Genomic DNA, 24,275 nt, shown 5'->3' with positions numbered 1-24,275 from the left:
CTTGTGGAATGGATGTGGCTGTGCACAGTTTGGGAAAGGGCCAAATACTCGAAGACTTCCACTCCTCCTTTCCTGGCAAATTTTCCAGCCCTTCCCATGGGCTGATGGAAGTTGCTCTGGTTCAGCTGACAAAACCCTGTCCTCCCTTGGGCTGGTTTGAGAGCAGGCTCTCCTCCGGTCATTGCTAACACCATGCCTGCTCACTGAGAAATGGCACCAACTGGCTGCACATGGGCTCCGGCTTTTCGGCAGAGCTGAGCACTTGTGGCTCCAATTGAAATCAATCGGATCTGCGGGTGCTCAGCCCCTCTGGAAGGTCAAGCCCTACATGTGTAGTTGGGTGCCCAGAAATGAAGGGGCCCCAAGTCTGTGGTCACTTATGAAAATGCCTGATGCTACTGATTCCCCCGAGTGTTAACTGGAAATGAAACTGATTCTAAATGAGGATTCCAGGGGTGGTCGTGCTCATAGGAGGTTTTCATAACAACTGCCCAGCTGATATTTTCTTTTCCTTTAAGAGTCTGAAGTCTTCAGAGACAAGCCTAAATGAAAGCCCAGGGGCCTCTCTCCCCCACGTTCAGGGGTGTTTGGCAGGTTAGATCAGAACTTTGCAGCACAGGCTTGCTGGGTGAGGCATAGGCATTGATCCCACAAGTCATACGTGCCTGCTCAATACATATTATGCATTAGGAGTCCCACTGAAGTCAGTGGGTTTGCTCCAAGTTCAGAGTTGAGCATGTGCATAAGCCTTTGCAGGATCAGTGCCTCAGACAGTTGGGGAATTAGAATTAGTCCAAAAACAAGGGGGAGCTCCCGTCTGGTCCTTGGCGGGCGGGCAGGCCGGTGCTTGCGACAGAGCAGAGCATGGAGATCCTCAGGCAGAGGGACACAGACGAGGGAGCAGACAGGTCAATCAGCGATGGCTCTGTGTGTCCCCAGCAGATGGCTCTGCTGCTGTCTGGGCGCTCTTGGGCAGAGAGGCAGCGCACATCCCACAGTGCGGTGGGGAAGTACAAAATAACTGACCACATGCACTGACTTCCAGTATCTAGCAAGAGACGCCTTTAATCAAACTGGGATTGAGCCCAGCTTTGCACAGGGGCAGAAGCACATTACTGCGCGAGGAACAGGTACAGCTGGGTCTTGTCTCCAGGGATATGACTTTGGATTTTAGCAACAAATGTGGGCCATGGGCAGGCAGATGCCAAGATGAGACCTATGCTAAAGTGTATGCCTAGCCTTACCGAAGCCCTTTTGCTGGGGTTCTGGTCCCACGGTTGGGAGCCTTGGAGGATAGAATGTAGACTAGCTAGAATGTAGACCCTTCTGAGTGATCATAAACACTGGCTGAGCTACAGCCAGGGACATGGCATTGAATTGGGGCTGAAGGGAGCTCAGACTGTACTGCCTTTGTAACAAAAGTCAGGGCTGCTGAGAGTCACTGGCACCCTCCAGCACTAGCCAAGTTAGGGAAGAAGTGCCTCCGCTAGGAATCATTATAAAGTCATGGCCCTCTCAGTGCTAAGTCACCACGCTGGTAGGTGCTGATTGCCGGCCAATGGCTCCAATTCACCAGGCTGCATTTGTAATCTGTACTGGGCGTTCTCCGGCTCTGCCTGACGCGTCACTCCCCAGAGCCTCAGTCCTGAAGCAGCTTGTGTTTTACAGTTGAGCTCTCTGAACAAAGGTGAGCAAAGAGGGTCCCAGCGGCCGTGCGGGCACGCAGCTCGTACAGGTCATAGTCGTGGGCCCACTCCACGTTGCCCCAATGCTGGATCTGAGAGAAGAGAGAACAATCAGCTCACTCAAGAGTTAATTAGAAAGGGGTTTGAACTTCAGAACGTCTTGGCCTCCACTTTTCTGTCTGTAAAACAGAGATAATACCTCCCAGGAGTGGCACAAAGCCTCAGTAACCAGTGCCTGCCCTGCGTTTGGAGACCCTCAGGTGAAAGGGGCTGCAGAGGGCAACGTATTAGGGCCTGATCCAAAGCTCATTCAAGTCAGACTTCCATTAACTTCACTGGACTTTGGGTCAAGGATGGTTTGGTGCAAGGACAGAACCTTTTCTGTTCACAACCATCGCATTAGCATTAGCTTAGTCCTTGGCAAAATGCTTAGGCCTGGCCAATACAAAGAATCAAGACCATTCCTTGGCTTTGCACTGCAGGCTAGAGGAGGGCCAAAAAAGAGCAGTCCAGCTTCTGCAAAAGAAATCCACAGCCCTCAGCAGGTTGGACTCAAAGCGCCTTCGGCTGTTCCTCATGTGACTTGCGTGGCTGACCACTCATACTGTATTGACCAGAGGCAGCCTGGTGCAGTGACTGTCTCCTGTAATAGCAGGCAGTTCTGTGGCCAGTCGTTTGTGCTAGGAGATCACTTCTCCCGCTGAGATTATCGCTATTTGAATCCTAGGGTTGCTCTGGAACATACTTTACCTGGAATTCTTCCTCCAGGCGAGACAACAGCACAGCTTTTTCGACCGGAATGTGTCTGTCAATCAGTCCCATGGACAGAATCAGAGATTTCAATTGTGTGATCACATATTCTATACCTGGGAGGGGGGAAAATAGCAAACGTGAACCACGGTATTTATACAAAATCATGTCGGATTCTTCACACCTTCTGAAGGCGCAGCCAGGGCATAACATGTTCGGCAGGATCAGATGGGTAGATGATCCCCCTCACCTTGGATCAATGCACTCGACAGAGTCAAGTCCACAGTTAATACACATGAAATTTCTGTTGCTACTCAGGATCCATTGTTACTGTGATGCAAATGGCTGCATCTCTGACTGCAAACCACTTTCTCTCATTCTGAAACACACCCTTGTAATGTAATAATGCCACACCACTGGATACAAATTTGGAAGGATTCCCTTCTGCAGAATGGTAGAGCTCACATCCTATCGCTGAAGAGCTGGGGATGAGATCAGAGAACACACACAACCATCCAGGAAAGAGAGAGAGAGAAAAAGGGGCTTGATCTGCAGAGATGATGAGCATTTGTGACAGCTGGAGGTGCTAAGCGCCACTAAAAACTAGGGCCATGTACAGGGCAAGGGGAGGAGACGAAGCATGATTCATGCTCAATCTGAGCTAAGTGATCAGCTAGAGTCAAGGCCAGATTGGGGATTGATAGTCAACTGACTGCCCAGGAATACAACAGCTGGTGCCTGTGGCCTTGCCGTCCCCAGCTGAAGACAGATGTGCCAAAATACCAACCAATCAACTAAAAGAAGCACCCCCGACCTTACCCTAAACACAAGCTGTAAACAAAAGGCGACCAGAAATGTTTGCAGGAAGGATTGAGGAGGCCCTGAAATCAGAACAGAGAGCACACTTTTCTACTAGGAATTCAGTGTCTCATTGTCTTCTGACGAGGTAGCCAGGGATTCTGGTGGGTTTCTAGTCAGGGCTTTGGACCGGAGTCTGTGGAGCAGCTCCAGAGCAGTGGAGCTGCAGGTTTTTGCCTGGAGCTGGAGCGGAGCCGGAGCACAGCTCCAAAGCTGTTTCTAATCAACTTTGTTTAAAACACTTTTGTTTTGAAAGGAGAATGACACAAGGAATAAAGAAGGGACGTGTCGGGGTAAAAATCTGTTTTAAAATATTTACCACTGAACTGAAAGAATTTTTTAAAGTCTTGGGTGCTTTTCACCATTTTTGCTGTTTATTCACATCTTGTGCTTCAAGGAGGATGAGCAATGAGAACAGATTAGTTAGTTTCACCTTCATTTCCAGTCAGATTCACTTTCTGGATCTCCTTCAGTTTCACAAGAGAAAAACAACTGGGCTGCCAATAACCACAGCTCTTACATTTTAAATTTAAACTCAAGGGGTTTTTGTTTACTGGGGGGCAGGGAGGGGGAGTCACAAAACCATAAAATTGTTTCTGTGCATTTGGGGTTTCAAACCCCTTTTCTTGGTAACAAAGCCTAAATTTTGGACCGAAATCACCTGAAAATGTCACGTTAAGGAAAAAAATAAATATCAGCAGTTCTGAGAGAATCAGGGCCTAACACAACAAGACACTGTACAACGAAGAGAGCCCCTGCCATACAGAGCTAGAACTAAAGGTCTAGCTTGGATTCATTTATTTTAAACTACACTCCCCCTTTGTTTTCCCCCTGTTGATTTAAAGTCTCCCTTCCTTCCCCCAAATGTTTGTGTTGTGCTGGTCACTGCTGCGAGAGAGGAAAAGGCGTATATGTGCTAATGGTGTTTCGTGTACTCAGGACGGATGGACACACCAGATAAGTCGTCCTCAGTACCTTGCAGTGCCCACATGTTGTAAGATGCCAAATGGCTGGTGAAAGTGTCTTTGGTCCTGGCTGGGATGTTGGGTCCCATGATGCTAGTAGAGGAGCCGATCTCCACGTTGTACCTGAAATGAGTTAGATGGTACCAGACAAACGATTGGTCGGTGAGACAGGAGCCTCAGTATCATTATGAAGCAAGACTCTGGCTAAATTTAGCCCTGGCGTAAGCAGATACAACCCTCACTGATGTTGGCTGGGGTTATACCTGCTTTTGTCCCTGTGGGGGTCTATGTGGGGACATTTTCCACCCACACTGCACTGCTCTAATTCATTCACAGAGCCAGTCAGTGCAATGGTGTATGTGCAGCAACATCTGGTCTTGCTTATGGAATTTACAAGCCTAATTCCCTTCCTCCTCAATGGGCTGAGAAACACCATGAAGGATCTCCAAGACAGCACGCTGGAGACTGGCCAACAGCAGCTCCTCGCTGCTGGAGACTTGACACCCCTTAGGTACAGTCTCTGCCCTCCAAAGCCTCCTCAGTGCCTCTTTCCATAGCCCAACGGGCTGGCCCCAGAATAGCTCGTGAACTAAACTGTCACCAGCATGATTGGTTTTCGGATAGTGCAGTGACGAGCACCCTCGGAATACCACAGAGAGGGCAGCTAGCAACGAGAAGGGAAAAGTCTTTGACTTCTTACCTTTTCTCAGCCCACTCGATCATGGGATCCCACTCATTCTTCTGCAGTTCTACTAGGCCGGCTGGCTCCTCCACCCTGTAGCTAGAACATTGCAACAAGAAAACAACCTTCACCAACAAATCATTGGCCTTCTTCACGCAGTACGTGGAGCAAACCTACCGGGCAGCTAAGCCTGTTTCAGGGATGGCAAGGGGAGTCCAGTATTTGAAGAGCAGGTACCGACCATAAGCTTCAATGCGTATGCTGCCGGCTACGGAAAGGAAGAGCTTCCATTGACGACCCTCCCACGGATCCAGAGCCCTCTGCTGGACAGACCACCAGCCAGCTCTTGATCCCTGTAAGGAGGGATGCTGCTCCCACAGCCCTGCCCACATTTAGGGCCTGATGCTGTGATATCACTTCCAGGTCTGTGCCTGTGCCCTCCTGAAATAACCGTGAGGGCGGAGTGCCGGCCTACAGTTCTGCTTCACACCACGAGAGACCTCTGCAACCACAGGCTGCAAAGCACTTTGACCAAAGGCGAGTCAGTTTTACAGATGGGGAAACTGAGGCATAGGGAAGGCCATAGACTTGTCCACTATCAAATGGGCCAGTAGTTGACCTCAGTGAGCACTGGATCAGGCCCTAAATTGGCAGTGGGATTAAGTGCTGTCCAGTGGTCAGAGCAGGGGCACTGACCCCTGAAGCACGAACTTGTTAGTTATCTGTTTTAAAAAACACTTCCACAAAACCTGGCAAGGGGGGAGGGTCTCAGAGCCCATGCTCCAGCTTGAGCAACTACACGGCTATTTGTAGCCCCGCAGCATGAGCCCAAGTCAATTGATCTGGGCTCAGAGACTCGGCACCAAAGTTTTTCTTTGCAGTGTAGACATACCCCTAAAGGCCAAAGACAGTTCTGATCCCTTAGTCGGAGCTCCTGGAGTTCAACGGGGCAGGCCGATGGGTTCAGTGAAAAAATAAAATACAGCAGAAAGGAATTCTAGAGCAAACCAGGTGTTAAGGCCCAGCACAGAAACTGGCATGCTCCGTATAGCTAAATCCAAGGCGCTTGCACGGCCAAATACTTACAGAGAGCAACATCTTGTGGGGAGCAATTCAGGCCTAGGGTAAAGTCTCAATGGAGCTGAACCCCATCACGCCCAGGCTGAACTGGCACCCCCGTACAGGGGGTGAAATCTCCCTGGGGTTCATGAGTTTGGAGGAGAGGGGGTGGCACTGTGTTGACACTATGAGTGCGCTGTGCTTCTCTACCCCTAAGGAGTGGCTCTGTGCTGGTCCCCTTTTAGAAGGGGCCCATCCTCTGATCCACGTTGGCTGCTAGGCTCAAGGGGACGTACTACACACTGGAGTCATTGCCGGGGCTGCACCTCTACAGAAAGAGAAGGGCAGAGGCATTGTTCAAGCCAGGGCATTTGTCCCAAAGGCTGCATTTGTGCCAACTAGTCACCCAGCTTAATGTGTTTCCAAACCTCTAGACACCCGTCCAGTCTGCCCAGCTGGAAGATGCAATAACCCATAATAAGGCAATGAGACTGCCCTGGTTTCTAAGCCAGAGGTTTCCCTAGTGAAATGCAAGCCCAGACAGTCCCCTACCAGACAGTGTCTGTCTCCAGGAACTTTACAGCTGCTCTGATTATCTGCTCTTTGTTTCGCTGAGATGGGTTGTCCAAAGCTGTGTTGCACAATGTGGTCTGCAAAACAAAAGGCAGTTACACCAGCCAGCTCTGATTTTACAAGGTCCCAGACAACAGCTAAAGAATCCTTATCGTGCTAGTGACTGATTAAGCTATAGTGACACAAAGCCTAGCCCGGGAGGTTAATGAGTCCAAGCCCACTGGAGACGGGAATCTTCCCAGCTTTGGATCAGGCCCATAAACACAGTGCTCCCATGAGCTATGACAGGACGGGAGCACGCTGGAGGCCTTGGGGTAAAATAATCTGGATGAGAAGCATTTCCAGCTGCAAGTCAGGTTCCAGTCACATGGGAGTTTGGCCCATGTTAGGGGGAAGTTTTTAACCCTAGCGTTAGACCCAATAGCTGCTAACAGGTGAGGCGCGCTTTGCCCCAGCACTGTGGGTCAGGCAAAAGCCAAGAATGTGTAAAAAAAAAAACTAGACTTAGCCCCTTTATACATCAATCTAGTTTATGTATTTAGCTCAGCGATGGGGCCTGCACAGACTACAGCTCCCAGCATGCTATGCTCCATCTTTATCCAAGATGAGGCTGTCCATAGCAGTGGCCCCAGTGAAACCACATGTTAGATTCCTTCCCACCTCAAGGCTCACTATGGAGCCTCCCCTTCCACCAAAGCCCACAGCGCTCACCAGATGCATGGTGTAGGACTTGATGGTGTCCTGCTGGGAATCCCATTCCGTAGCAACAGCAATAGCCAGGGCCTCACTGGGGACAGTGAAGAGTTTGGCCTGGGGCGTTTTCAGCTTCCTGTGGTCCAGGTTTATTTCAAAGCCACCTGGGGATCAGATTAGAAACCCAGCGGGATTCCAGGGTAAAGCACACGAGGGATTCACATGCAACCCCCAGGCAGGGGGCAGATTCAGAGATAAAGCTGAGGGGAGCAAACTCATCCCCGGGCAATGCCAGTGATACACCTGGCCCAGGAGTCTCCCCACTGAAGGTCTTAGGGGCCCCGCTCTACCAGAAAAGAATTTCCAAGAACCATTCTTGGAAGCCATTTCCCTTCCCATGGTTTTGCCAGCCAATGGGGAAAGGGCAAACCAGGTTTGGGCACAAAGCTAGCTCTCAAGGTCTGATTTCCAGGCCTGGCCAGCATCTGCCGGAAGGCAGGGCCCGCGTTCCATAACCACCCTTCCCTGTGCCCGGCTGTCACACAAACGGCAACGCGTCAGACACCCGGCCAGACTCCTGGCAGAAGCACTCACCTTCGCCTTGGGAGATGCTAACGTTCTGGTAAAACCTCTTCCTTTCTGGGGGGGGGGAATTAATATACTCAGAAAGCAGCAAGAACAACAGTCAAGCCCCTCTCCTCATCCCCGCTCACTGCAGATCTGACATACCGGCTCTCCTCGGCAGTGCTGAGCATGGCACAGCTGGCCTCCCTCCCATCTCGGAACCTTGCTGGTTCAGAGTCCCTCTAAACTAGCCCATGTGCCTGAGTCCCTCTGGACCTGCCTCAGGGCTTTGGTGTGAGGCCTGTCCTGGGAGAGGGCTCACCATGAACCAGGGGCCCCTCTTTAAGCAGAGCAGCTGCTTCCCCTTAGCATGCTGCGCCCAGCTGTAGTCTCACGCCTGTTGTGCGGCACCCATATACAAAGCAATGGGCATGACCTTGACAAGGGTGTTATGGCTCGTTTGGCTTAGTAATGAGCCAGGCTCAGCCCTGCTGTGAGCCCACTGAAGCCAAAGAGTCACCCCAGAGATACATCTTGGTCATCCATTCTAGTTTTAACCCCTCCCCCCACCCACTTCCTAAGTGCCAACTGTGCCCAGGTAGAAGGGAGACACCCAACTTATAGCACCATTCTTCGCCTCCATCCCTCCCTCCCGCCCCCCATGTCCCATGTAAAAGCAATCCTTGTCCCATGTATTGAACAGAGGAATACGGTGTCGGCATATTACACACTCCTGATCTTTTTCTACATATAGCTTTCAAATGCTGTTTACTCTGGGGCACTAGGACCAGATGCTGCTTCTCCTCTCTACACCAGGTGGCCTTGGGGGACACCTGCAAGGAGGAGGAGCCAGAGACTCCAGCTGATCAGGGCAGAAGAAGCCAAAGCAGGACACTCAGAGAATTTGCAGCAATTTTGACTGGACGATCTGTGCCCAGTGCTGATCAACTGTTCCAACCAGCTCTCCCAGTCTCTTTACCTGCTTCCCTCCACACCGGCCCCTCTTCTCCCTTGCCCTTTTCTCTCCAGTTAGCTGATCCGTTCCTAACTAAACCCACCACCAAAAAAACCCCAAACAAACAAACAAACAAAAAAAACCCACGGCAGTGCCATTTGCTGTCACCCCAGTGTTCCAGTGACCTGTCAGGAGCTTTTCTCAGCTGGTCAAAGCTGTTCCATCTGCTGGAGAGATGCAGCAACTCCAATCAGCCGGAGCTACAACTCCCATGTAGCTTAGGTGGGTCACCAATATCCAGCCAGCTTTTAAACCAGCTCCCTCGGGTGTGATTTCAGACGGAAGCCGACGATGTGCCTGAGTCTAGAATAGCCCCTAAATTACAGCAACAAGCTAGCCTGTCATTCTGCCCTGAATGCTCTCTGGCTGGATCCAGGAGCATTGCCCACAACGCACAAACCTGCGTTCATGTAGATGTATACTGCAGCGTGCAATTTAATATACTGGGGAAGCAATGATCTCTTTGCTCTTCCCCAGGCCTTTAAACTGAGGATCTCCCTCCCAGCTGCACCCGTCTGATGCCAATCTGGTGCAATAGCAAATCTACTGCTACGGGTTACAGGGCCCCGGTTTTAGAAGCCGTTTCCATTTGGCACCTGCACTGTTGCCAGGCACAACCAATAGACTTTGAAATGGCATGAATGGCACCTGCTAATTCCCTGACTGCGCCCACACGTAACACAGCTAGATCCCTGCACTAACAGCCGTCACACCCACAGTATTCCCCGTCCCAAACAAAAACCACGGTCAATGTTAATGAATGAATAAATTCAAGGGAATCCTAGGGCCTGTGTTACGCAGGAGGCCAGACTAGATGATCACAGTGGTTCCTTCTGGCTTTATAATGTAGTACTAAATTAACATAGGAAGACCGGCTCTTTGAGGACATGCAGAGCAACAGCAGGTAAACAAGTTCCAAACTGGGAGCTACGTGCCTGTGCTGTGGATCCAGTTCTGAGGCTGTGTTAACACGGGGACTGGGCCACTTACAGAGATAGACAGACACCTGGACCCATTTCCCACACAAAGCAGGGAGAACGGGCTACCTCTCCAAACCCTTGCCCTTACGGTAGTGAGAAACTGGGCCTGGACTATGGCTCCATTCCTACATCTGACTGCACACGCAGGCCCCTGGATTTCCAGAGTTCCAGTGAAGGCAAAGGGAGTCTGCCCAGACCAAGCCAGTTGCAGGATCAAGGGACTTAAAGAATGCCATGTTTTTAGGACTATAAAAGCATGCGCCCACAGCTTTCATCCTGCAATAAGACACCCTCCCTAGTCCTGTTTTAATGGGACTCCAAGACATGCATTTCATTGCAAGTTCAGGGTTTTGGCTTGTGAGAAACAAAGGGTCAAATTTCACCATCCTTGTACAAACTACTGAAACCACAGGGGAAAAATGTTTAAAGCGTCACTTCCACAACTAAGGAAGGATGGACTAGTGGTGGAGGTGTTAGCCTGGGACTCAGGAGACCTGGATTTGATTTGCTGCTCTGCCACAGACTTTGTGTGTGACCTCAGGTTCTCTGTCCCTCCGTTCTCTGTCTTTTAAGTGGGGAATCACAGCACTGCCCAGCCTTACAGGGGGGTTGTGAGAAAGAATAAATTAAACAATGTGAGGTACTCAGCTGCTGTGGTGACTGAGGTCACAGCAGAACCTAAAACAGAACTGCTGCATCTGTGAGGCCCTAGGCAGGCAGAGCCGCAGACTCACACACGGTCAGCAACAGGCATGAGGCATTAGACTTCAAGCTCTCTGGGACAGGGCTGTGGTTTTCTTTTGCCCCTGCAGCAGCCTGCACATACGTGAATAATAAATGTTCATCATCAGGCTTGAAAAACCTGGGTCTCCACAACTACTGCTTCAAATGTTGGGCCTGCCCTGCTCTGTAAATAGGGGATCAGGCCCCTCTCATAAACCGTGGTCACAGCCAGCTTTTAGGACGGGCTAAATCCACCCCTGATGAACGTCCCTGCCACCTGGAAATAACCGTGTTGAAATCCGCCGCGTGTGCAGCAGGATCGCTGTCCGGCTTTGTCCTCACCTGTTGGTGGCGTGTACGTCCGTGCCGTGCCCGGCAGTGAAAGGCTCGGGCCCCCAACAGGGGGGGCCGGGCACAGCCGTGGGGCCTGGGGCGACCTGGCGCAGAACAGCCGCTGACAACTGCGCCACATTCTGGGGAGGCAGCGAGCAACCGCAAGATGGGGACGACCCGGCCCTGTTAAAGACCTGGGCTCCTCACGACTCGGGACCGCCCCCCGGGATCAATGCCCGTCCCCGCCCCCAAAGCCCCAGGCTGCGATCAATGCCCACCCCCAAAAGCCCCCCAACCGGGGTCAACGCCGCCCCCCCCAAGAGCCCCCCGGCCGAGATCAGTGCCCCCCCCCCCCCAAAAAAAAGAACCGCCCCCGCCGGGATCAGCGCCCCCGCCGGGATGAGTGGGCCCCAAAGCGAGGAGGGGAGAACCCCGCGGAATCCCCTGTGCAACCCTATAGAGCATATAAGGGCTCTGGGCCCGTCTCCCGCTCCCGACAGGGGCCGCAGGGACGCGGCTGGAGGGACAGCCGCCTCCCCCTCACTCCCGCGACTCGGCGAACTGCCCTGCCTCTGGGCGCCGCCATCTTGCTCACCCACGTCCAATCAGCATCATAATCGCTATTTTGTCCCTCCGCCTGCACCGTCACCCGGACCTACAGGAAACTACGAGACCCAGGGGGCATTGCAGCCGCCCCCACGTGACGCCACTAGACCAATGGGCACGGCGCCCCGCCCCCCGCCGAGCCCGCTGGGCCAATCAGAGTGCGCGGAGGCGCCGCTGGGAGGCCCTGAGGCGGGCGGCGGGGGCAGCCGGCGAGTTCCCGGGTCGGTCAGGCGGCCGGGCCGGCTCCCCGCAGCCCGAGTCACGCTGGCGCCCGGGGACCCCCCCGAGATGCCGGTGCGGAGCGAGTGCTGCTGCCCGGGGGGAGCCCGGGGCCGCGGGGCCGCCGCCAGCCTGGTGCCGCCGCCCCCCATCAACACGGCGCAGCCCGGGGTCGCCACCTCCCTGCTCTACAGCGGGGCCAAGTTCCGCGGCCAGCAGCGCAGCAAGGGCAACGCCTACGAGGTGGAGGTGGTGATGCAGGTGAGCCCCCGGGGACCCCCCCCCCCCGGGCTCCCCCTAGCGCCCGCTCCCTGGGTCCTCCCCCGGCTCCCCCTAGCGCGCCGCCTCACCGGGGCCCCACAGAGGTCCCCCCTCCCTGGGGCACCCCCCCCAGAGCGCCCCCTGCAGCCCCTCCCGGGGTCCTCCCCCCGCCCAGGTCCTCCCCAGGGGGTCCCCCTAGAGCACCCTCTGCTCCCTTCCTGGGACCCCCCTAGAGTGCCCCCCGCACTTCCTCCTGGGGTCTTCCCCGGATATCCCCAGAGTGCCCCTTGCCTCCCTTCCTGGCTCCTCCCCTTGGGGACACCCCAGAACACCCCTTCTCTGGGGACCTCCTAGAGCATCCCTGCCCCCTCCTGGGTTCCTCCCTGCGTCCTCCTACCGTGCCCCCTCTCTGGAACCCCCCATAGCACCCCTTGAGGTCCTCCCCACAGGGGTCCCCCCTAGAGCACCCGCTGCTCCTCTCCCTGAGAGCGCCCCCTGGGATCATCCTCCCTTTTGGGGCCCCTCACTTCACCCTAGAGTGCTTCTCATATACCTTCCTGAGCGCCTGCCCCCCCGGGATCCGCCCCAGTACTCTGTCTTGCCTCTTAGAGTCCTTTCTCCTGAGATCCTTCCTGTTCTCCTAGAGCACCTCTTGGGGATCCTCTTGAGCACCCCTGCCCCACCAGGGCCTAGAATGATGCCTGTCCCCCAGAGTGTGGACCCCCATGCACCTTAGCCCCCCTGAGCCCAGGCACCCACTGCCCCCTGAGAGCCCTCCCCCAAAGACACCATGGGCACCTCTTTCCCTAATCCCCTCATTTCACAAGATCAGGATCCAACATTTATATATGCAATATTTGCTCTTAAAGCATGTCCCTCTCTTAGATGGGGACCCCTGCTCCCTGAGATCTCCACAGGGACCCCCTTCTCTCACATACCTTCTCTAGCAGAGACTGGGATCTACATTGTCCCCAAAACACACACACTCATGCACCCATGCGACTCCCCCCTCCCAGGGCATCCCTTTCCTCAGATCCGGACCTACTGCCTCCTGAGACCTCCGCATGAAGCTCCCTGCCTGTAGGACACTTCATTCACAGGGATCAGGAGGGGACCCCAGGCCAAATAGCATCGGCAGTGCCTGTGAGGTGGATGTCCAGGGGAGGTTAGGGACCCTTCCCACCCTAGGAAGGTCTTCATGGCTCTAAATGTACCTGGGGCCAGCAGCACCTGTGAGGTGGAGGTGATGCAGGTGGCTCCCCCAATCCAGGCCTGCAACACAAGGGCAGCTGTAATACAGACAAGAACAGCCTCTGAGTTGGGCGAGGCAGGTGAGACCTCTCTTGGGACCCACCAGGCCCCCACCCCAGATTGCCCCGGCATGAGCTAGAGCAAATCTGCTCAGCAAATGATGTCTCCCCCTCATCCTTCATGGAGCAGTGGGGGTAGAACGTAGTAAATGAACAAAACCCTTTGCTAGTCTGGAGGCTCTTCCCTCAGCTTCAGTCGAGGAAGAAGCAAGCAGCTGGGACTGGCTGAGTGGGTGGGTAATAGGCTGAGTGGGTAGTTGCATGGCAGGCCAGCCTGCATGAGGAGGGCTGGGGAGGAAACTACTCCATACTAGTCATCTGGGCGTAAGATGCCCCAGACATCGGGTTTTCCAGCCACCACAGGTGGTTTGTCCCTGAGAGGCTCACACTGGGACTTCAGCTCTCCAGCCCTGAGATTCACAATCCGTGCATGTCTAGTTCCTGGCTCTGAAGCATTTGGATCTCCTGCTGACAAGGGAACAACAGCCGTGTCTACTGACACTTCAACAGCACAGCTCCAGCGCTGCAGCTGTGCCTTTGTGCTATAGGGTTGGCCCTTCCTACTGCGACCGACAGGTGTTTTCTGTGCTGTAGTTAATCCCCCTCTGCAGGCAGCGGTAGCTGAGGCCAGGTCTATAGTAAACGTTAGGTCGACCCAGCTGTGTTGCTTAGGGGTATGAAAAATCCACACACCTGAGATATAGTTAAGCTGACCAAACCCCCAGTGCTAGATCAATGGAAGTATGCTTCCATTGACCTAGCTACTGCCACTCAGGGAGGTGGATTGAACCTCCCATCGATGTAGTGAGTGTCTACAGTGAAACAGTGCAGCATACCACTGTAGTGGTTTAAGTATAGGCATATCCTAAGCTGACAGAAGAATTCTTCTGTCAGCCTAGCTCCTTCTACACTGGGAACTCGGTCAGCTTAACTACGGTGCTCAGGGATGATTCCTTCACAGCTCTCAGTGAGGTAGCTAGGTTGATCAATTGTAAGTGTAGACCAGGCATTAGAGCAAATCCAAGCAATCAGTACTGGAACAGAATGAAGCAAGAGCAGCTGTTGGGCCCAGCTGTGCTGCAGGGATCTCTTTAACTGAGCACTTGTCTCTGCAGCCCTCCCATTCCTATTTAGAGTGATTGTTTCTCTGTGCTTTATTTTTAGTTGTAGGCACTGGCATGATCACTTTGGACAGAGCTGGCGAGATGTAGGGTCGTGTGTAAGTGGCAAGCCAGATATCTGATACGCTCTTGCTATAAAACATCCTGCATGTTTCAGCTCTGTTTCCAGCTGGATTGCAAAAGATCTGGAGGCTTATATAACAAGAGCTATGATGAAGCCTGACGCATTGGTTAGTGTTGTGGAACAATGTCAAAGTCCTAAGGTCAGCAGACATGAGTAGCATTTAAACCATACTGTCAATCTTCACGTACAGTGCTACATTTGTCAACAGCACAAGAGTACCTGGAACAGCTAGCATCAATGGAGTCCTCCTATGGGTGATCAGGTTCGTTACAGCTCTTCTTCCCCCAAAGACTACCCAGTCTTTTAGCTTAAACGCTGATGTTTTGCATGTCATCTGAAAGGCAGCGTTAACTACAATTATTCTGCATAAGCGCAGTGAAAGATTGCGCTTAATTTGCTACAGATGGGAAAGATGCATCTTTACCTTTGATGACTGGGTTTGTCAAACTCTTTGTTTGGCTTTGAGAGCTGATCTGATGATTGGTGGGTTTCTGAGCAGAAGTTTCTAGAAATGGAAGTATCCCAGTGTTCAGACACTGCATGGCGAGTAAATGGAACATTCAGTCAGAAGCCCAAGAAAAGGGCGGGGGAGAAACAAAGGCATTGGGAGACAGGTATGTGTTAGATACAGTTTAAAGAGAGATACACGCAGACTTTTCCAGATGGCAAATGTTCCAGAGAAGGCTCTTGTGTGCAGCAGTGATGGAGTTGTTTAGAAGGGACTAGGCCTTAGTGCCAGATAAGTAGAGAGAACTCATTGGGGTAGGTCATGTTATGGAAGTGGTGGGAGACAGATTCACAAACAGTTTTGTCCTCAAAGCCAAGGATGAAACTAGAGTTTCAGGTGGAGAGAGAGAAAGATCTGATTATTTGAGGATGTTCCCTCTGTTTTTGTCACTCGCAGATGTCTAGATTGCTGGTAGCGTGTGGTTAGAACAGGTGACAGACAAATCAGAAGATCTGGCTCTGTTGATGTGTTGTGATTTTGGGCAAATCACTTAACTTCCAACTCAACTTCCCCTTCTGTAAAACGGGGATGCTTACCCATCTTCATAAAACATTTTGAGGTCCTTGGGTGGAAGGTGCTATACAAGTAGAACATATTATTAATTAGCTGAAAGCACATGAGACATTCCCCAGCCCGCTTTCAGAAAAGGTAAAGTGGATACCTCTAAATGATTCTCTCCTGAGTCCAGATACCACTGTGTGATCAGCACAAATGACTTATGAACAAACCTGGGCAATGCAGTTCTGTACCATCCTTAACAGAGCTGAGACTTTAAGGCCCAATGCTCAAAATGCTCTGGCATTGGGCCAACTTGGGTATCTTGTCCCTGGATACACACACTTACAGATTTTGTGCTCTCCATCCTAGCATGTGGATATGGAAAACTCCTATCTTTGTGGATACTTGAAGATTAAAGGCCTTACAGAGGTGAGCACTTGTTACTAAACTCCTTTTCTATACTCCATTCTCCTATTTCTGGCTAAAGGTATGAAGGTCTGAGAGGTTGAGCCCATAATTAAGAGGACCGTTGGGTACCTTCATCCCTTTCCTTTGTTTTTTTTTACACAGTGTAAACCAAATATCAATGGTTTTGTAGCAACTTAATTAAAAATTGTTTTAACTTGATAGCAGCGCTGTAAGGGCTGAGCTGAAGCGGCCCTGAGTTTTCCATCACCAGTTAATTGGCTGTGCATGTATCTTTGTTGCCCCAAACCTCCAGACAAGCCAGATCTTCCTGAAGTTCTTCTTTCCACACCTTTCATGTAGGACCTGCCTGTATTAACAGCTGACCTCTCAGGCATTCAGCAAGATGACTGGTTTTACATACAGATTGTCCGGTTTCGTTCTACCCCTGCATTCCTTTCCTCACAAGCTTTTCCTGACACAGGCTCCTTATTTCAGCTGATGATACACGTTGGCTCACCACTGTTGTAGAGCTTACTAAGCATTTCCACGCAGTGAAACTCTAAAATAGACCATAGTTTCAATGTACGCGAGCAGGGGAAGCCCATCCAGCCTAATTCTTCTGTATGTCTTTGGCTGATCTGTCACCTTTTTCTTTAATTTCACCATAGCCTCTGATCCCTTCTCAAGGAGCAAATTAAAGGTGTGGGGAGTCAGCAGACAGATTGTGGGCAAGGGGACCAGTGTAGGAGAGATGAAGGGAAGAAATGAGCTATGGAAGAGAGATGGGAAGGGGCACCCCGTTAGAAGTGTATGGAGCGGGATAAAATAAGATGCAAAGCAGAGAGAGGGGGGACATCAGACCGAACTCTCCGACCACTTTAGGGGGTTTGGTGCTGATGTGTCATTCTTTGCTGAAATGCTTGCCAGTATCTGAGTGTGTCCTCTCCTGTATAGGGCCCGGGTTTTTGTTTTTTTGTTGGCAAAATTCCTTAATCTTTAATCTTTTTTACCCTCCTCCTAGGAATACCCGACCCTTACCACTTTCTTTGAAGGGGAAATAATCAGTAAAAAGCACCCCTTCTTAACGCGGAAATGGGATGCAGATGAAGACGTCGATCGTAAACACTGGGTAATTAAACATATTGGCAACCAACTAGAGATCTAAAACCACCCCAAACACATTACCTGTTTAAAGGGGATATGCGGAGGGTTTTTTTTAAAGAAGAAACAGTTAAGGCTTTGTTGTGATGTATCTTTGTTCTTGATATACAAAGACAGCCTGGAAAGTTCTCTTTTGGCTTTTCTCCTGGTTGCTTTCTCCTGTAGGGATTCTTTCCTTTGCTTTTTTTCACCCCTACTGATGTAGCTTCACTGATGTTGCTGCACCAGTGCAAAGCCCTGGTGTGGACACACTGAACTGGTGAAAAAAGTGACTGGCACCAGCATGACTCAGCTGGTTTGAAACTAGGGGAAGCTCCTCTGGCAAAAGTCGCTCTTTACCCAAGTGCAGCACTAGTGATTTCCAGCAGTGCAGTGACATCTGTGCTGCTATGTTCGTGCAAGAATCACCCACGTAGACAAGCCCATAGATCAGGAATGTCAGTTCTGACCTTCCGTGGCTTGGCTAGAGGATTTCTTTGCAGACTTTACAAGTGCTGCCAGCCAAAATCTCTGATCTGTTCCTGAGAACGAATGATATGATCTTCTGGGCTGATGGGACCACACCTGGAGTAAGGCCTTATTGTGTGATAGATTCAAGCCAGACTAACTAGCCAGCTTGCCTTGATCCAGGGCAGGCACCCATATCAAAAGCCACCACTTCTACTGGGCCCTCTGCTGGCAAGTCACAGCAGCAATCCCTTACCATCTTCACTGCAGTTGCCAAACCTGGAGACAAAACAAAAAATCCTACTGGATCATCAATTCCTATTCCTGACATTGCAGGGTGCAGTTCCCAGAGACTCTTACCTGCTAACACGTTCTTCCCTTCATAAACTCTGCTAACTGAAAGCCAGCTGTGCTCTAGGAATTGATTTTTGTTTTTCCTGTGCTTTCAGGGGAAATTCCAGGCCTTTTACCAATATGCAAAAACATTTAACTCGGATGATTTTGATTACGAGGATTTGAAGAACGGGGACTATGTCTTCATGAGGTGGAAGGTAAAAAACTTCCTGTGGATGTGTTTCCTCCTCTCTCTCTCTCTCTCGCCGCCCCCGCCAGCTGGTATGAAACTGCCAACACTTAGAACATGAAATGCATGGGCACTGCATACAGAATGAGCTTCTGGGAAGGGGGTGTTTGTAGCAGCACTAAGGATTTGTCCATCCTTGCTTGAGAGAGACATAAACATCTTTAAAATGGCACTTCTGTCGAGTTATTCTGCACCACTCAGCACATGTAGGTAGCTGGAAGGAATAAGAGAGACTTTTTGGGCTGTGTGTTTTTTGACGCACTGTATAGCCAATTTCGTTGTTTCCACTGGGTAACTAAATCTGTTCCTTCCCATTTATGTGGGTCTTTCATGCTGTTACAGGGGGAGAAAACCACTGTCTTTAAAAACAGGAAAATGTGATTGTCAAACCACAAATTGGCAGGTGAAAGCTGAAATGACTTCTAATGTGCTCTTTAAAAACATTGGGTTGCAAATGGACAATGTCCCTTTAAGACTGTCGTAATGGAGATCTTCTGAAAGGGTACAATGGTCACTATATACCTGCTGAATAGTCCCTTTGGTCCATGCTGGTATGACTAACATGAGTTCACAGTTACAAAATACTCACTTGACATCTTTCTCTATTGATTTCCAGAGCTCGACCCCTCTGACTTATAACAAGTGCAGATGTGCACCCCAGGACTTCTGGGAGGCAAAGGTTCAAACCCATTTTAAATACAAACCCTTGTTATCTTTTGTGCAGGAGCAGTTCCTAGTCCCAGATCACACGATCAAAGACATCAGCGGAGCTTCTTTTGCTGGGTTTTATTACATCAGCTTCCAGAAGTCTGCAGCATCTATAGAGGGTTATTACTACCACAGGAGTTCAGAATGGTAAGCGGAGCTTCCTTCCCTTCTTCAGGCTGAAGGATGCTAGTGGTGTCCGGGCTATCACTTCACAGCCCTGGGATTGGAGGTAGGACCTTACTGTGCTATGAAAGAACAATGTTCCACCAGTCCTACTCACAGCCCCTGGCATCTGAAACTCAGGCTGGCATGGAGAGAGAGTTTCTATATGGTGTGTGGTTAGGTCAGCTGTAGGTGCCCGCACCAAAAGTGGTGTCATGCTTGTCGCTCTGTCTGACAGCTCTGCCCGTTCACACACCTGTCACTAGCCATGGAGCACGGTAAAATCAAGGTCAAAAGATCTGAAGCGGAGAGATCCGGCAGCTGCTGGTGAATTGCTGCTAAGTGCTATTGCTACATGTCAAAAGCTTTTCTTTCCCTCCTTCTGCTTGTCTGGCATCATACTTACTGTATGCTACACGAGTGACTCATTCTTCAGCTGCTGGCTGTTGAGAGGAAGCCATGACTTGTATTACACATGATAGTATAGCGAAGAACACTCGGCATCTTGAGATTAAAATACTGTCTCTGTGATGCTGGCGATTCACTTTTAACCTCTTCAGGACTGACTTTTTGAATGTTTTCCCTTCCCCACTTGCCCTGTTAGCATGGTGTGCTGACGCCCAGTGTCAGTCACTTGGTTGCAGGGCTCACGAGCAGGTCAAAGTCATGGGCTCATGGCTGCTTCCTGGACTTGGCTCTTGCTCAATGCTGAGGCTTTGGGGGCACAGTTAGATACTGTGAATAGGGTTTTCTTACTGGCTGTAGAGCTGTCCCTACATTAATACCCCCATCTTGGTAACACCATCCCAATAACTGATGTCAAGCCTGGTGGTGAGTAGCTGCTAACTTGACCCCTTCAGTAATTCCACACATACAGCAGGTGCGGGCTTCCTGAACAGCTAGCCCCCCTCCATCTTTACTATCGAGAAATCTGTAGCTCATGAGGACGGAATAGAGGAACCACCGTGCAAGGGATTCTTTCCGGAGCCAAACTGCTGGCCACGGCTGTGCTGCACTGCTGCGGCCTTGGTCCACCATGCATCTAGCAAGGGGCAGAGTAAGGTGCTCTCCTGAGCAGTGGGGCGGAGGCTGCCTGTGGGCTTGGTAAGATTGTGTCCTCGGCATTAGCAAGTCACAAGCCTCTCACATACTTGCTCCCATGCTAGGGTAAAAGAGGTTTGGGTGGGGGGGGGGAGGGCTGAGTGGGGAACAGTAGTACAGTATCACCGCTGCAGGATTGGCCTCTCCTATAATTCTTGTTCTGCTAGTCTCCTCTAACTTGAGCTTCCATGCACTCAACACTCTGCATCTGCCCTGGGTGGGACCAACTGCAAAGCAGGCATCTGTGGAGGAGGTCCTTTTGAAAAGAGAGTGAAGAGTGTTCCTGTAACTAACAGTTCTGCTGTTACAACCTTCAGTCAGGTTTCATTCAGGTCGGTGCTTCCCAGTCTGCAGAGCCTCTGCCAAGGACCCATGGTGAGCAGGCAAGTCCTAAGGCGCTGCCTCTCCTTTGCTAGATAGCTTGAAAAGACTATTAGCCCTATATTTTTAGCAATATTAGGAAAGTAAGCAACGGCCAGAGCTGTTAAGTGATTTCAAATGGGTGGGGAAGTGTGCACAGCGATGAATGGAACAGTCTAAGAGTTTGAGAGCCCTTGATGCGGGTGCAGCTTTTTCTCTCCGGATGTAATGAATGCGTCAACGTTAATTTAAAAGCGTTTTGTGAATTGCAGCAAAATACAACCAGCTGTAGACAATCCACAGTGATGGGGCTGAAAATCAGAATTCAATCGAAGAGGCACATTTTAGAGCTTGCTTCCATTCTGAAGTCGAATGGTCAGATCCTTAAAACGTGTAACCAGCTGAACGGATGCCGGGCTCAGGGAACGGTTGGAAGGGGAAATGGCTCATTGTCTCTTATCATTATCTTCCCTGTTTTTCCTTCCTCTCAGGTATCAGTCTCTGAATCTAACTCATGTCCCTGAGCACAGTGCACCCATTTATGAGTTCCGATGACAGGTGGACAGAATGATACCAAGTGAAAACAACACGGGCAGGAGAGAGCGTGATCTGCCACAAGAGATGTGTCCCTGTCGGAGTGGGGGGGACACGCACTTCTCTTCTGCCCAACGGACTTGTGAAAGAAAGCATGAATGTCAGCCCATCTGATCCAAGGAGCATGGCTGCAGGAGCTGGAGTCTCCCTCCTGCCAAGTGGCAATTTGATCTTTAATCTGGTTTTAAAGCTACCTTTAAATGCACTTTCTTTTTGCACAGCTAGTTTCTTTATCACTGAAATTCCTCCTGACCCCCTTCTGGAAGTTTGGTCCTAGCTGGAATCAAGACCTTTTCCTCTGAGTAATAAGAAAACATAAGCTCAGCACTTTTGGTTTCGTGTTACGTCCTAGTATGGGTTGAAATACAAAGAACGGTGGCCGTTCACATTTGTCGCTCTGACAGCGCTGCCGCTTCCAGAGCCTGGGCGTGTCGATGCATTTGCGAGGCTTTGCCTAGCGGAGAGAACTGCTGATCTGGAGAGTCCTCTACAGAAGCATTTGGCTGAGACAGACAAGTCTTGAAGACCTAATGAATCTCCAGCTCGTACTGGCTAATGAGGTTAGCCGGAGCTGTAGATCTCTCAGGAACGCTAGCCACTTCTGAGCTGCAAGCTGTTCCTTTGTCTCAATATGCCACGGGGAATAGATTAAACGTAAAGACTTCCAGGCCCTCAGTAGAAGTGGATCTGAGCTCTGCTTACTAAGTGTATATTTGCTCTTTACTTAAGGGTAAAAAAATAAAAAAGACTTTTAATAAAAAAAATATTTTTATGGTTCCTCTTCCCAAGGACCCTATGGCAAATGCACAATTATTCAGAATTACATTTTACTGTTTTCACATTGAAAACAGTGAATGTCTACATTAGTTTTTATATATATGTATGTAATTAACCAGCAGCTTTGGAAAAATCATCCTGGTACAAGTGTTTAGCAGCATTGCAGAAATGATAGTGAACTGTTTAGCATTTGTACCTACTCTTCGTGCTCCACCAACATCACTGCTTGCTATCTTTATACCAGGCAAAACGAGAAAAACAACAAAAAGAACAGTGGCTGTCCTACAACTTTGAAACGTTCAAGTGAAATAACTTACGGCTTGTGTGCCAAAGTGTACGCGTGTATGTGTGGGGGGAGGGTTTTTTAAAGACATTTTAAAAGTTGGCATCAGTTGTATATTTAATATGACGCTCTATGCGTGCAGGGCTTTCGTGGGACAACTTACCATGCTTTTTTCTGGCTGTTTTATGGGGAGGGGGGGAGCTATTAAGAAAAGGGAGATTTGTTCCAAGAGAGCAGATCATTTTTTAAGAATGTTTGCCACTTGCAATCAAAAAGCAAAGCCCTTCACTTATTGAGTGCTAAGCTGTTTTTTTTAACTAACTTTTCCTTTTCACAGTATCTGTATTGTATTTTGCAGAGGCTGAGCTGATTGTTCAAGCCTTAATGGGAAAGCATTCAGGTCTCAGTGGGCTCACTTTGTATATTCTACATTGGGAACTTGGTTTATTTTGCTTAAGAAAATGAACCGGTTTAGCCTGCTCGGTGACATAGTATTCAAAGTTTTGTCCTGTGGCCCTGTTTATCCTAGCTGTACCCCATCTTGAAGACAAATTTGGGAAAAGTTGCCTAAACAGGCAAGGAGTCGGTTTCCATCTTAAAGGTTAGATGGGAAACCACCTGGTGTATTAAAAAAAGGTGAAGGATGAGGGAACTTCTTGTAGGTTTTGATTGATAGCAATGATGGAGTTAAAAGATGGCTAGAAGACAAATGCTGAAATGATCTCCGATAACAGCCAGAGGACAGGGTGGGTGAGAGGTGTCTTGTCTAGGTCTGCTATTCTGATGACACAATGACTTGAATAAGGCACCTTGGCAGTACAAGGGCTGCTGGCTTACTCCTGTGCACTGGGATGGGTTTGTCCTATTTCAGAGGTGGTGGTTCTGGCCACAAAATATGAATGGAACATTTTTCTCAGTTTTCCAAACTAAAACTGATCAGGCCCATCTGCGCTAATGCCTCCTTAGACCCTTTTTAACAAAAATTAAATTTGCAAATACTTTTAATCCGTTAGTTGTTTCTGTGCCTCTGGAGCGGTGTGCAATATTGTCACTGATACCCGACCCCTCACTATGACATTTTTGTGGCAATTATGGTTAGGCTTTAACTTTCTAAACATTGTGGTGGCCACATGCAGAAACCAGGTTGCAGGAGGTCCCTGGAGTCATCTAATAATCAGGAAGCTCTCCTAATGTGTTTCCTAAACCACTGAGACTTGATGTTTTTGAGAGGGATTTGGGATGGAAGGGGCTCCTTTCCCCCTCACATAAAGCATATTTCAGCTGAAATCCAAAAGTTGCAAAGGAATGGAAAAATGTTAAAGGATTGTCTTACATTCAGGAAAGGAGAAGCTTTTATTCTCTAAAGCCTTGATTTGCTTGGGTTTTTTTTCTTCTGAAACTGTTTAAGCTAAGAGGAAATGCTCTTAATTATGTTGCATTGTGGTGAAAGAAAACTAACAAGGTGAGACTTCTTGGGGAGAGTAAGTCGGAGGGTGGATCTTCGAGTCTTGTGAAAGTTTTACAAAAAACCTAATGTGGGTGCAGAGTGAGTATATTTATGATTAATTGTGGAAAAGGGACTGGGAGAAGTATTTTGCAGAGCTATCAACGTCCAAATTAAAAAGAAATGTATTTTAAGGAGCGCTTGTGTGTGTGTTTGTAAATCAAAGCAATTCTTGTTTTATAGGAACAGCAAGTTGCATCTTGCTGATCAAGCTTTATGGCTGGAGAATCCAATAAGCTACTGATTGTCTTAAGTGAATTACCCTGGCTTTAATTGGAATAGAATGGCAAGCAGAAAATAAGCTAACCATCAAATTATAGTGAGAAAGTTCTCTGAAAAACTCTTTCTGATTTGTTAGCTTTTTTAGACAGAGCACCTAAGCCCCCTCCTTTCTTGGTTTCAGAGTAGCAGCTGACCCCTCCCACACACCGTGGTCCAGGCCTTAAAGGTACAATACTGACAACACAGCTCTTACAGCACCACACATCAAACCTGACATGGTCACTTCATGAACATGGTCACTTCAGGAAAATCAGCTCTGTGGTTAGTTTACATGTCTTGCTGTTCTGGCTTAAATTTTTTTTTCCCTTTCCTGGAAAGCCTGGATGGGTTTTTTGTGTGTGTGTGTCTTAGGAATGGAGTCATGTTTGCTGACTAGTA

General features: G+C 49.8%; 2 protein-coding genes across 2 annotated transcripts; one reads left to right on the top strand and one right to left on the bottom strand.

Moving 5' to 3' along the window:
• Positions 1-1,039: 1,039 nt before the first annotated feature.
• ATPAF2 (ATP synthase mitochondrial F1 complex assembly factor 2) lies at positions 1,040-11,144 on the bottom strand. The gene is made up of 8 exons (XM_073361827.2): positions 10,890-11,144; positions 7,860-7,904; positions 7,284-7,429; positions 6,552-6,649; positions 4,959-5,039; positions 4,269-4,381; positions 2,436-2,551; positions 1,040-1,777 (listed from the first exon to the last, which is right to left on the bottom strand). Exons 1-8 carry the CDS (start codon positions 11,017-11,019, stop codon positions 1,640-1,642), a joined length of 867 nt encoding a protein of 288 aa, XP_073217928.1. The 5' UTR covers positions 11,020-11,144; the 3' UTR covers positions 1,040-1,639.
• A 506-nt stretch (positions 11,145-11,650) lies between these two features.
• Positions 11,651-23,749, top strand: GID4 (GID complex subunit 4 homolog). The gene is made up of 6 exons (XM_073361819.2): positions 11,651-11,966; positions 15,897-15,956; positions 16,957-17,064; positions 17,993-18,094; positions 18,851-18,981; positions 20,949-23,749. The coding sequence occupies exons 1-6, from the start codon at positions 11,775-11,777 to the stop codon at positions 21,010-21,012; spliced, it is 657 nt and encodes a 218-aa protein (XP_073217920.1). The 5' UTR covers positions 11,651-11,774; the 3' UTR covers positions 21,013-23,749.
• Positions 23,750-24,275: the final 526 nt, after the last annotated feature.

Source organism: Lepidochelys kempii, chromosome 10 (assembly GCF_965140285.1).
Source record: "Lepidochelys kempii isolate rLepKem1 chromosome 10, rLepKem1.hap1, whole genome shotgun sequence".
Lineage (NCBI taxonomy): Eukaryota > Metazoa > Chordata > Testudines > Cheloniidae > Lepidochelys > Lepidochelys kempii.
Note: the sequence above shows the minus strand (reverse complement) of the source record. Positions and strands in the feature narration are given on the sequence as shown.